This window comes from Phacochoerus africanus, chromosome 5 (genome assembly GCF_016906955.1).
Source record: "Phacochoerus africanus isolate WHEZ1 chromosome 5, ROS_Pafr_v1, whole genome shotgun sequence".
Classification (NCBI taxonomy): Eukaryota; Metazoa; Chordata; class Mammalia; order Artiodactyla; family Suidae; genus Phacochoerus; species Phacochoerus africanus.
Window position 1 is genome coordinate 78,116,367 of NC_062548.1, and position 13,612 is coordinate 78,129,978.

Here is a 13,612-nt window from a genome sequence, read left to right on the forward strand (position 1 = left end):
GTACCTACCACAGGGTCTTGGTAAAGACAGCACAACTGTGGTTGTTTATGATAACAAAGTTTGTCATGTACATTACATAAGGATGGCCAGTAATGAGCTCAGTAATAATTACTCCCCCCCCTTTTTTTTTCTTTTTGCCTTTTCTAGGGCTGCTCCCATGGCATATGAAGGTTCTCAGGCTAGGGGTCTAATCAGAACTGTAGCCACTGGCCTATGCCAGAGCCACAGCAACGCGAGATCCGAGCCTTGTCTGCAACCTACACCACAGCTCACAGCAATGCCGGATCGGTAACCCACTGAGCAAGGCCAGGGATGGAACCCGCAACCTCATGGTTCCTAGTCGGATTTGTTAACCACTGAGCCACAACGGGAACTCAGCAATATTACTCTTTATCATTTTTCTTTCAATACCTACTGTAGGAGAGTAGCTTCATAAATCAGGTTTGCAGACTGACAGGAAGAAACCAGAGAGAGTTTTAGATTCTTGCTCAAGAAAGAGGAAATAATGGGAATGAGCTGGTCTCACAGAGAAGGGCTGGATGCAGCATGTCTGCGTATGATTTCTCTCTCCACGGGTGTGTGGGTGACATGTAACTCTGCACAGATAAATCAGAAGAAAGTCACTCTCCATTTATTCTCAGCTTTATATCACCATTCTGGAGAAGTTATGCTGAAATCTATTTGCTTTCATTGAAATGAATGTTTGCAACCACTAGGATCTTCTAATTCTAGAAACCAACAGTATCAACAAGACCATCCTCAACCTGGGGGAAACACAGCATCAGTGCTCAAGCATCACCGAAAAGTCTTCATGTCTACAGCTTCCCAAGGTCCCAGAAAACCCACCTCCCCTCAAGATAGTCAACAAAAATACTGGCTTCTAGAATTAAGCACATAGGTGAGAAATACATAGGTGACAAATGCATATGTGATCATTTTTAGCTTGATGGAGAAGGTTAGGCTATAGTTTAATTCCATGAATACCAAACCAAGATAGGGAGAGGTGGCTCTTATCTACTGTCAGGGACAGCAATTACTTAAAGAATCAAGTTTTGTTAATATTGCTTTTGAGTTCACAAATGTCATCAGCTTTCCATTTTGAAAAATCATAGATTTAAACACAGTCCAATTACAAGTTATAAATTTTCATTACACTTTAGTCAAACTGTGTACTTATATATTAGTTATACTCGAAAGTGTCTTCAGGATGATTATGAAAGTCACATCAAACTATCCTTAAAAAAACAGCTACACTTCTCTACTTCCAAGAAGAATATATTGCTACTGAACGCTTCTTTTCTTTCTAAAAGCCTAGCATCCATCACCTTTTGTGTTTTTTTATAACAGCCTTATTGAGATATATAGTTCATACACCATAAAATTCCCCCTTAGAGTAAATTCAGTGTTTTATTGTATTTACAGTTTTGCACCATCACTACTTTTAGAATATTTTTATCAAGTCACAAAGAAACTCTCTATGCACTAGGAATCACTCCCTATCCTCTCCCTCCTCTAGACCCTGGCAACCACCAACATACTTTCTGCGTCTGGTTTTGCTACATTGGACATTTCATATAAATGAGTTCACACAATTTGTGGTCTTTTGTGTCTGACTTCTTTCACTTAGCATAATGTTTCCAAGGTTTGTCCATACTGTAGCATGTTTCAATCCTTCGCTTCTTTCTTTATGGACAAAAAGTATTCTGTTGTAGAAAGAGACCACATTTTGTTTATCCATTCATTAGCTGATGGCCATTTAAGTGTTTCTACTTTTTGACTATTATGAATAATGTTTCTATGGACATTGTATACAAGTTTTTATGTGGACACATGTTTTTCATTCCTTTGGGATATATCTACGAGTAGATCAAGAAATACTTTAAGGATTAAGTTGGTGCAAAATAAGAATAAGTTCAAAGAATTGTTTTCACAGGTTTATAAAGCTCCCAAGACTAAAGGAACATAAGAAAACTAGTTCCTAAATAACAAAAGAGACAAAGTCAGAATAATAGATAATAATAGCCTAGAGAAGTATTTATATTTTCCTAGCTGTAGTTTAAGTAAATTTTAATATTCTGAAATTACTTGAAACATATTTAAAAACACTAGGAAAACAATTATAAATCTGTCTGGCTCTTTTAAGATATGAATTTTTAGGTTCTCTTAGAATGGAAAATATTAGTGTTTACCAAGGAAACTTTTGGTTTAGTGATTTATGATTTCAATACTCTATCTACTGCTCTGTGCACACATACCCTGTTATTAAAGATTCTAAACTATATTTCAAAGATTCTAAGTCACCTAAAATGAAGAGTATTACAAGGCCTAAAGTAGTTTAAGAATAGAGATTCAGAGATATACTACTTAAATGGAAGAAGAAGGGGTTTCTTCTTAATATAAAAGGCCAAAATCTTGAATGCTGGCAGACAACTTGCTATTTTCAACTGAGGATAAAAAAGAAATATCCTTTGAGAAAATTATGGCTAAAAATAATTTCTATATTCTTAATATAAAGAGAGCACATTGAGAGTTAAAATAATCAGGCGGAACTTTAGTCTGAGAAAGAAATGGTCAAATTATTTTGAGTTTTTCTGCTTTTAAACTCAGTAAATTACAGACTGTGGACACAAAATAACATTCCCTGCATGGTGGACGTTTCTCTTCTATAGTCTAGTTGAATCTATTTTTAAGTATCCATTTACTACTAAATCCCCCAAGTTTCAAAGAATAAAAGTTGCAGATAAAACTGCAAAATAAAGTACTAGAAGAAAATCATAGCCATTACATATGATGGCTGTTATTTTTTTTAAGTCTAATTCTGTTTGAAGAATTACTTTAATAGGAATTCGAAAGAAGCATGCTTTCCCATCAATTATGTAATTTGCCTGGTTACACTTGCATAGTATTCTATGTAAAGACAAAATCTTGGGGGAAAAAAAAGACCAAAGTTTTGTACAACCTATTGCTTTTACTTTTTATTACTAACACACAAACTATATGAAAAATATCAATTATTTTTCTTTAACTCTCTTACCATTTCCAGATGTTTTAAATAGGATGGAAAAGGAAAGCAATGAAACAAATTCCATTTACTACACTGATGGCTGACTGTTTTCAGTGTTTCATTTGCAAAGGGTCAACAGTAAAGTTATAAGAAGAAGGAAAACAGTGATCATTTAAGTGCTTCCTTAGTTCCTGAATTATTTTTCCACTAAGAAAAGATTATATATGAGCCATATACTATGCAGAGAAGCGTTACTTTTTTCTTTTTATAAACTTTTTTGCTTCTTTTAAAAGCTCTTCCGTATCTTCCTTCTCTAGGTCTTCCTTTCCCGGTTCCCAGTCGGAATCTTCATCTGTTGGCTCGTATTCCTCTTCCTCATCATCTATAAAGCTGTCATTCAGGTCATACTCATTGGGTTGCCCAACACTGTCATCTTCGTCTGAAATGCTTCTCACTGAACAACAGAAGTTGAGCACACAACACATCAATCACCACTCAATCTGGAATAGAAACATCTAACTGTAAAATATCTTTCTTGATCAAGAATTAATTTTACTTAATACATAGCTAACCACTACAAATTTCTGGAGAGGGGCTAAAATTACCATGTGTTATAATTCTAACTTTTTAACATTTGCCTAATCCTAACTTTTCCAACCATGAGGCTCCTGAAGTGAAAATGTCCTGTGAGATTCATAATTTAGGCCCCTTAGTCACATCGTAATCATATTCATGCTAGCCTACCTTCTGTGCTGGTAGAGTGTATTTTTGTCGCAATTATTACTGTCCCTCCCTGTGATGTGATTCTATTTACCCACCCCCCCTGACATCAGACTGGGCCAAAGGAAAGTGAGTAGAAATAATGTGTGCCACCTCCACAAAGAAGCTCTTAGCTCCTTTCTGCGGTCCTGCTCCTGCCATTTCCCCTCTGCCGTGGGAATAGCATGTCCCAGACAGGGGCTGGTCCTTCAGCCTGGATTCAGGATAAGAACACATATGAGACAGAGCCACAGCCAACATGCAGCTACATGCATGTGACAGGAAGGAGGAAAACACCTATTTGCTGTTGTAAGGCACTGAAATTTGATGACTGTTATCATCAAATCAGACCTAGTGTAATCTGATCGACACATCAGAGTTATAACCAAGTGAGGAAATAAAATTTACATACTTTGGAAAGATTAGTTTTATAGATCTTGCAGCTCATGCCTCAATAAGACTAGGATTACTATGGTACAGCCATTAGAATTTACAGATTTTTAAATACTATTATAATAGTAGAATTCTTAATTCTAGAATTCTTCTGTCTCAAAACTCATTTCTTCCCTCATCCCATTGTTTTATTTTCTTTCCACAGCAAGCAACAGAGTTGGTTTAAAATCAGTAGCAAGAGACTCTAGGATGATGTGGAGCATTTAAGAAACAGGTAGGAAAATTCTATCTGGAAATCTTCTCAACGGCGGAGGACAATCTCTGTGATGACCAGCAAATGTATGAGTTAAAAATGTTTGTACTTTTGTATATGCATTAGGTAACTTCTTAAAAAGTTCATTTGTAATAGATATAACTTAAATGAAAGTCAAGAAATCTTATGGGGAAAAATCTGATGGGAGAATGATGACAAAGGATATAATTTTTCTGTCCTCTTAACTTCCGGAGCCCAGACAGTTATATTTTTCTTAATATCACTAGTCATTCCAAGAGGATTTGAGCTAGCTTGTAATAATAATGAGATAAAAAATGCAAATAAAAGTAGAAACTAAAAACAAAAAGCAGAATATAAGTATGTCAACCTTGATTTTTAACATAATTAATAGAAACTGAGCATCACATTTCTCCCTGAGTTTTCTTGCAGCCAAGGCTAAAAAGGCTACATAATAATTTACACAATTCTCATTAGCATAAGAAGCACAGCAGTTCCTTAAGGGAAATCTGGCATTATTATGTGTGTACATTTTTTATCTCCTGTAAGCATCTTGAGGGCATGTTTTATGTCTAATCGCGATTCCCCATATAACTCTAAAGATAGAATACAAATTAAAAAACAGTTAGAGGGTAGTCTGCAGATGGGGAAGGGAGAGCGGAGGAAAGAACATGAGTATTTCTGTTTTTATCCATTGCACTTTTGGAAGTATTCCATATATATAACTAATGACATTTCAATAATGAGTTTCCTTTAAGATTCAGAAATTATCTTAGCAAATTTACAAGAAAAACACACATGAAGCTAAAACAAACTTGTGGTTCTCCTACTTTGTTGGCTGTCCCTTCTCTAGCTCCTTTGCTGGATCTTCATCATCTTCTAAATCTCTACATTTTGTAGTACCCAAATTCAGGCTGGGACACTGCACAGCTGGCTCACTGCTAGCTTTTCTGACCTCATGTGCCACCGTTCACTTATACTCTTTGCCCCAATTCTACCCTATCTTCACTGCTCCTTGAGCAGTCCCAGCAGGATCATCTCCAGGGCTTTCCCAGTGCCTGGCAAACTCTTCGCTCAGATAATCCGCTGTATTGCTCTCTCCTTTAGCCTGCTACTCTAATGTTAAATTATCAGAGTCTTACTGAAGTGGCACCTACCTGCCACCCCCACGCACACCCATGCCATTCTGTCCTCTTCACAGCTTTATTTTTCTTCTTAGCAGAATCACTACATAACATCATATTATTGTTAACATGTGCACTGTGCACCTTTGTGAAACCCTACAAGAGCAGGGTTTTGTCTCTATTGTATCCTCAGTTCCTAGAACAGTGTCTAACATGTCTAAGGGCACTTTATACATGTGTATACACACACATACACACAAACATATATATATACACACGTGTTTTTTAAATATATGAATGGATGAACAAATGAACCATTTACAAATCAACTGCTGAACACATTTAGTTTATAGAAACCCTTCTTATTATAACCTCCCTTTTAAATTACTAGACAGCCTGTCAACACAATGAATTACATTAAAGACTTTTATTTAAATCCTACTTGAAGGAGCTTCAAGCCTCAATGAACCCTGGAAATCTTTAGCAACTTGCTGGGCAGGCTCATTTGTTAAAGCAACAAGGACATATTAATCAGAAGAATCCCATTTTGTTTCATCAAAACATAATGCTTATATCTATCAAATCATCATTAAATTTTGAATAGATATAAACAATTATATCTTTGTTTAAGATATAACTAAACACATTCATGTTATTTTAACAGGAGGTCCAGAATCTGAAAAATTATATGCAACAGAACTTCATGTAGCTGGTAATCAGATTCCATCCCCTTTGCTTTATATGAACATTACATTACAGAACTTTAAAGAACTCTGTGCTTTAACAAAGGCACCTGGAAAGCCAAAGTCATGACAAGGGCAAGTCAGCACTAGAACTCAGCTCTGTGCCCTTTGTCAGTGGTACCACATCCACATTTCTCAACAGGATTTGAATGCTGACATGTGATTATCGTTGTGAAACCAATTAAATAGAACCTCTTATAGTAAATTCAACAAGTAAGTTTAAATATTCCACAGCACAAATGCAATCAAGATGGGAGTTTCTTTTCTTTCTTTTTTTTTTTAAGTGCTAAAGATGTTTTTAGAGAAATAACAATTTCTGCCTTTCAGTGTCACTGTGCCACAGAGATAATGAAAGTTTACTTACTTGGAAAACGCTCTGAAGCAGTGTACTTGATCTGAATTATTACAGGATTCCCTGAATTGTGGGAATAATCTCAGGAAGCAGGGTTCTAAAATAAATATGACTAACACCTAATTTAGGAATAAAATGGCTATCTTTAGCAAAACAATTAGTAAGTTTTTTGCAAAAAGGATTTGAAGAAAGCAGAAAAATCACCCATGCATGTATTCTCTGGGCAAGCTGAAGCATGGTATCTGAATATCTAGATTTAAAGTGATGAAAGTAGTAAAGTTCACATAAACCTTACATAACACTGTCTGCTTTACAAAAATTCCAAAGAAAGCCTCTCAGACAAGGAAGCTTGTCAGAGACCAGGTAACTTGGTCATGAGGAGTCACAGCATAGAAGACTTCAAGCCAAGACCCCAGTACTGTACACAGAACGCCACGGTGAGTGAAGAGCTTACTGAAGCACAAAAGTCATAACAGGAGATGAAGTAGTAGTTGTTTAATTTCTTTAAGCAATAGCAAAAAATAATTTTTATAGTTTAATTTTTTGTAGTTGTGACTTCCAATAGATTTCCATATATTTAAATGGCATAATGCCATTAAAAAAAAAAAAGCTACATAGAGCATTTTCTTATGCTGCAACTAGCTTATGTGAAATAATTGCTGAGCATGTCTGAGAAATCAGAAGGGAGCTTGTTTCTTCCAAGTCAAAGTGAGCTTGGAAGGAATAAATTCTTTTTCCTCTATTTTCACCTAGGTCGCTTCTAATTTTCTAGCTACTACTTACTGCTGTTTCTATGTGGTGTTCCATTTCCCTCATTTAATCAAAAGTCTTTTAAAACAGCATGGTTTAAGGAAAAGAGACTAGGAGGGTAGAAGCATAAAGATCTGTGTCATAAACAAGCCTATGATAGTAACCAAGGCACTTAGTGGAATTTCACTTTTTATCTATGAATCAAAGGACGTTGATTAAATGACCTCAAAGATTCTTTCCAACTCAAAAGTTCCCCAACTTCAAGGCCAAAGCAGGAATCTTCACTTTCTACAAATCAGTAAAATAATATGAAATGTAGAGATGAGGTTGACAGCTTGACTACTTGGAAGCAGAGCAAGAGAAATAAGCTGTCACTTATTTTTTAAAAACTGATGGGTAACACTGGACTATCATAATGATGAAAAATAACAACTTTTAGAAAAAGCAACAAAGTCTTTAACAAGTTTGAAACAATATGCTATTAACTATTCAGTATTAGAATGTGGTCAGTTTTGACTTTCCTATTTATGCAGAGGAATTTGTAATATGAGAATGACAATTCTAAAATTTGTATTTAACATTTCCTTTACAATGTAAAATTTCACTGTCAGTTCTTATTCCAAAAACGAATGTAGAGCACACTGTGTCTTGTGCATACTGGAAGATTTTTACAAGGAGAAAAATATCTTTCCAAATTGCTGATTTTCTTCAAATAGTTTTTTGGTAACAAGATCTAAGAAGACAATATCTCAAAGCAGATTTACAGCTTAACATCAATAATTCTTCAAGTTTTATTCTCCTTTATTTCCCACTAAATCTTAGAACTATTTAGGATATTAATTTTCACTTAAGTGAAAAAAAATTTTTAGCTGAATATCTCTAAAGATGAAAGCTTACTATATCCTATAAGAATAAACATTTTAAATGACTGATTTTACTACTAAAGATTCATCTCTCTAATGTACCAAGTTACTAATGAGGTATTCATACTTTTAACTTTAGAAAAGCTGTTATGCAGGGGTCTGATTCACTTTACTATAAATGAATTTTATTTCTTTTTAAAAACACCATTGGCGGAGTTCCCGTTATGACACAGCAGAAACAAATCTGATGAGTATCCATGAGGATGAAGGTTTGATCCCTGGCCTCGCTCAGGAGGTTAAGGATCTGGCATTGTCGTGAGCTGTGGTGTAGGTCACAGAGGCAGCTCGGATCTGGGATCTGGCATTGCTGTGGCTGTGGTTGTGGCACAGGCCAGCAGCTACAGCTCTGATTCGACCCCTAGCCTGGGAACCTCTATATGCCTTCAAGTGCAGCCCTAAAAAGACAAAAAACAAAACAAAACAAAAAAAAACCCATTGGCATTAACCTTTTTTATATTCCAAATTCTCTGCCTTCCCCATTACACTAAGAAGCAATTTATAGAATTTCATTTAAGTCCTACTAATATTAGCTTTCTTTCTAGATCTTTTGGTTCCTACTTCTGAAAGAAAAGTATATATAAGCATGTGTGCATACAACTGCAGAACTAGAGAATATTTAAGATATGTCAATGATAATTCAGAGAGACTTTTCAAAGAAAATTCAGATACTCAGAGTTGCCTTGCTGAGAAAGGTATGATTCATTTGATACAAATGTGTCAAATGCACTTTTATGAGACAATGCTAAAATCCGTCCAAAAAATAGAGTTTTAATCAAACATTATTATATTACTGCTTGAAAAAAAGTTAATTTAACAACCATAAATATGCTATATAGCTTTAGATATGGCCCCAGGGAAGAAAGTTTAGTATAGCCTTCATACCATATTATCTCAGATAGAGTGATTATATTTGCGTCTGGAGGATCAAAGCACTAAAGTATATTTCAATAAGAAACAGCAAACGGAATTCTCCTGTGCTGACACTGATTATTTTATCACTTAGTCACAAGTTGGTTGTACACATACAAAGGCAGTATGTGGGGATAGTTTGCATTGTACATTTTCTCCTCTCTTCTGTGGGCAGAAATACTGGATGCCGAATTGGCCTCTGTATTATATAAATGATACAAGGCAGCCATAATTTGTTTTGTAAAGGGAAAAAACATTAGGGTTCAGAAAAAAAGAAGGTAAATCACATTGACATAAACAGGACTGATGGTCATTTGATAGTTGCCTCTCTGGTCTATATCTCCCTGCTTCTTTCCTTAAACCTAGTTTCTACTCGGGATCCCTGTGGTTCTGAAGAAAGGGACTCTACCCTGGTTCCAAGGGGACCAGAGCCAGTCTCAGGATAAAAATCACCCCCCTAAAGACAGAAGGAAATTGGGTTGTTGGTGGTATTATTGACATTATTAATGAGCCAAAGCAACAAATTTTGTCTAAATCTAGCCCTACTTCTAGATTTTTCAGTTACAGAAGTCAATAAGATCTCTTTATCATTTAGACCAGTTTGAGATTTTAAGGTACTTGCAAACAAAAAATAACAAATACAAAGGTAAATATAATTGACAATGATTGTAGAAAACATTTGCTATATAAAAATTTATCATTTTTTAAATCTAAGAAAATCATTAAAATCATCAATTCCACAAAATCACAGAAGCAAGATAAAAATAAATTCACAACAACTGGAAACTGTACTTGTGATTAACAGAAGAAGCAAATGAAGTTTTCATTTTTGAGTTTCCTAAGGTAAAATTACTTACCTGGAAATGTACTATGTCTATATTCGATCTTGTGCTGGGGATTCTTCCTAAAAAAAAAAAAAAAAAAAGGCAAGCAGATATAAGGTCTAGTTTGACAATCACTAAAAATGAAGACGACTACTTAAATTAAACTAGACCACTCACTAACATACAAAGAAAATTAGCAATATGCTAATTTGAAAAGCATTTGCTTTGTTATTGTTGTTGGCTATAGTCACTAAGCTGGAGAAAGCATTTGCTTTTTGATTACATTTACTGAGTGCCTACTTCATGCCAGGCATAGGTCTAGATGCAAAGGAGGAGTGGTGAACCAAAATTCTTTCCTCATGACTTACATTCTACAGAAAGGCAGTATGAGACAAAATATATTGCATTTCTAAAATGCCAATGTTATACAGCATATATATATAATATATAAATATATAATGTAAATTAATATATAAAATATATAACACAAAATATCAAACAAGAGTGTGTGTATGTGTAGTATCTAAAAGGAGACTTTTAAGGCTCTTCTTGAATCCAAAAACAAAAGCATAGTTTCGAGTAAACAAGAAAGTCAATTTGCACTGAGAAATTTATAATAATAACATATCCCAAAGTCAAACAGAAACTACTATTTGAATACCTATTTTTGATGACATATACTGATGATCCCTTCTATCATTTACTAAACAAATGTTTGGGCACAATGTATATATAAGACATTCTCCAGATAGTGCAAAACTGCCCAGGCAGCAAAAAAAAAGTAACTGGTGGGTTATGAGCCACTTGGCGGGTACGTGTCTCTTAGCGGACTGACAAAGGAGAACATGGGAAACACTGACAATAGACATGTGCCAAGGTGTACAGGTCACATGAAGATGTTTTGAGGATTCATGAGGAATAAACAATAAGTCCTTAATTTAAGGATATAGTAGGTGGTCAGTAGTTAATGTAAGCCATGGATTCATTCATCAGTGGTCCAAGAAATAGTCACAGAGCAATTACTACATGCCAAGCTCTGTGTCAGGTGTCAGCAACATTTCTTCATTTCTAATATATCTTCTTTTGGGGTAATTTTTCTTACAATATGAACATTATACATACTACAAGAGTGCAACCACACAGTTAATTGGGGTCATAACACAACGGTTTTGAAAAGTGGAAAACAGATTGACCAAAAGATTATGGGTTTGGGGTAATTAACTCAAATCTGACCTCTTGATGGAAAAGAAAATTGAAAGTTGAAAGAAATATACTGGACAACTTAAATGTGATGAAGAGAGCTGCAAATGAAAAAAGCTGCCACAATGCAAAAAAGGGAAAAGAGAAATAGGTGTGATGTAATTTTGTGCTCAGAAAAGGAAAAGATTTTCAGCTCCATGTGCAGGTTTTCTTCTGCCTTAGAGGGAAAATCTGTTTCTTTGAGGTTCTGCAAATAGTTTCCATCATGTCCTAGGAGGAATTGCTATTTTCCTTAAAATACAGGTGTAAGACCGCAATAGAGGCCAGAAGAAACTAGCTGAGTGAGTGCTTTTCCACATTTAACTGAGAAAGCAACATTAAGTATCCTGAATGTTAAATTCCATAAATGATCCTCTCCTTCAAGGTCCCCCATAATCTCAGTTCCCACCTTTATTTGCAGCCCAAGCCTTCATTTCTCCTCTGGGAAAACAGTTTTTGCTTTTCTGCCATTGATACACACTTGCTCACAGCGTTTTTGCCAAGAATACTCTTTTAACTCTACACTGCTTGTTCAAGGTTCGAATCATACCTTCCTCAGCAAGGCAACTCTGATAATTACTGGGAAATATCTCCACAACATATTGTCTATATCTACCATTTGGTACTGAACACAGAACTTCTTATACTGCCATCTAAATCTTCAACACAAATGTGTGTGTACTATCTCTATGGTCTGTCAAATATGCTTCTTGAGGCCATGGGTTTTTCTTACATTTTTAAATAATGTTTCATAGCACCTACAAGTGTACCTTTCACAACATGCCATTCAACAAGGTTTTTCATAAATAATCTACTATGATACAATCAACTTTTTTCCTTCAAAAAAAGTTTACTAAGCTTTTCTGTGAGTTTCCAAAATGAAATAATTTTTATTTTCCTATTTCATAGGAAAAAAAAAAAGACACACTTTTTGCTACCTCTACTATTATTTCTTAAGAAAATGACTGTTGAAAGAACTTGTATGAATCATTCACAATACAAACCAAAGCTTAAAATTCTCATTGGTTGGCGTACAAAAAAAAAAAAAAAAGGTTTCTAATAATTTCTAGACTGTATTTTCTGTGTTTTCTTAACTTTTCTTATGTTAAAATTAATTTTTTTCCCAGTAAATCATAATCCATGGATCCTGATATTTTTAGAAGTCCACCCTTTGAAAGGCAGTTTTTCCATTGGACATGAGCCAAAGAATGCCTGTTCTCACTGGGTTGAAAAGACTGTCGATGTGCTAAAATTGCTCTCTACTCACACCTATAAAGTGAATAAAGTACTCATGGAATCTTTTTACACAAGCCTAAGAATAAAATATGTTTCCTGCCATTAACAGTTCATATTACTTCCCCAGGAAACAATGAAAACTTGACAAGCATATTAAGCAGACTCTACTGCAATCGGGTTCCTGAGATACTGACTGCTCAGCATCATAGGTCGCTTAGCTCTAGTAGATCAATCACTACGATCGCCAAGGAACACAGTGAGTCCTTCACAAATGCTCAAGAGACAGATGCCACTGTGTCTCTGACTTGTTCTCATCTGGCTTGTTAAACTATCCATCACCAGCAATTATGTTGTGGAAGGGGCTCAGGTTTTATGATCAGAAGAACTGAATGTGAATTCAAACTACCCAGTTTAGTGGTTATGTGATTCAGGTCAAGTCTCCACTTCCTTATCTGTAAAGCAAGAATAATACTACTTACCTCACACAGGGTTGTTCAAAGCATTACATGTATGATACATATAAACATTTGTAGGCCATTAAGCATTTTATAGCTGTCAACTATTTTTATAGAAACAGAAATCAATTTTACTTTCAAATAGCCAACAATGCCTAAAAATTCTATGTGCTAGTAAAAGTAATTGCCAACTAATACTAAATAGCTGAATTTTTCCTTCAATAATACATGCAATTACAATGGTTGAATATTTCCTCAATCAAATTTCAGATATTTATACAGTATTTTTCTAACATTTGCCTATGCATATCCCATTTTCAAAAATCATATTTCACAATAAAGCAGAATGTCTTTTTTCTATAACTTGGGTTAAGGCTAAGTGGCAATACTGTACATCTCTTTAAAGACTTATGAATACATGAACATTTTAAGGACAATGCCAAATCCCCCTATGACATTTTCCTAATAATGAAATGGAAATACTCAGAGTTCATTCATAAAAGATTCACATCAAACTTTTTCACAAATGGCATTTTCTGTAACTCAGCAGCCTCAAAATCGTGTTTTGGGTGTTTTTTTGGTTTTTGTTTTTTTAATTATTCTTTGGATTCTAAACATAGAGGTACACAC

The 13,612-nt window shown here is 34.9% G+C and overlaps 1 protein-coding gene across 4 annotated transcripts in view; it reads right to left on the reverse strand.

Annotated features, from left to right (window-relative positions):
* Positions 1 to 609: 609 nt before the first annotated feature.
* APLF (aprataxin and PNKP like factor) overlaps positions 610 to 13,612 on the reverse strand; it is a 79,001-nt gene continuing 65,998 nt past the window's right edge. For 2 of the 4 annotated variants that reach the window (XM_047781893.1, XM_047781895.1), the window contains exons 9-10: positions 10,086 to 10,132; positions 610 to 3,458 (exon numbers count right to left, since the gene is read on the reverse strand). In XM_047781893.1, coding sequence (XP_047637849.1) covers positions 3,256 to 3,458; positions 10,086 to 10,132 — 250 coding nt within the window. In that variant the 3' untranslated portion in view covers positions 610 to 3,255. Of the gene's footprint in view, positions 3,505 to 10,085; positions 10,133 to 13,612 lie in introns of all 4 variants that reach the window. The other 2 variants (XR_007135107.1, XM_047781896.1) reach the window with 2 other exon arrangements.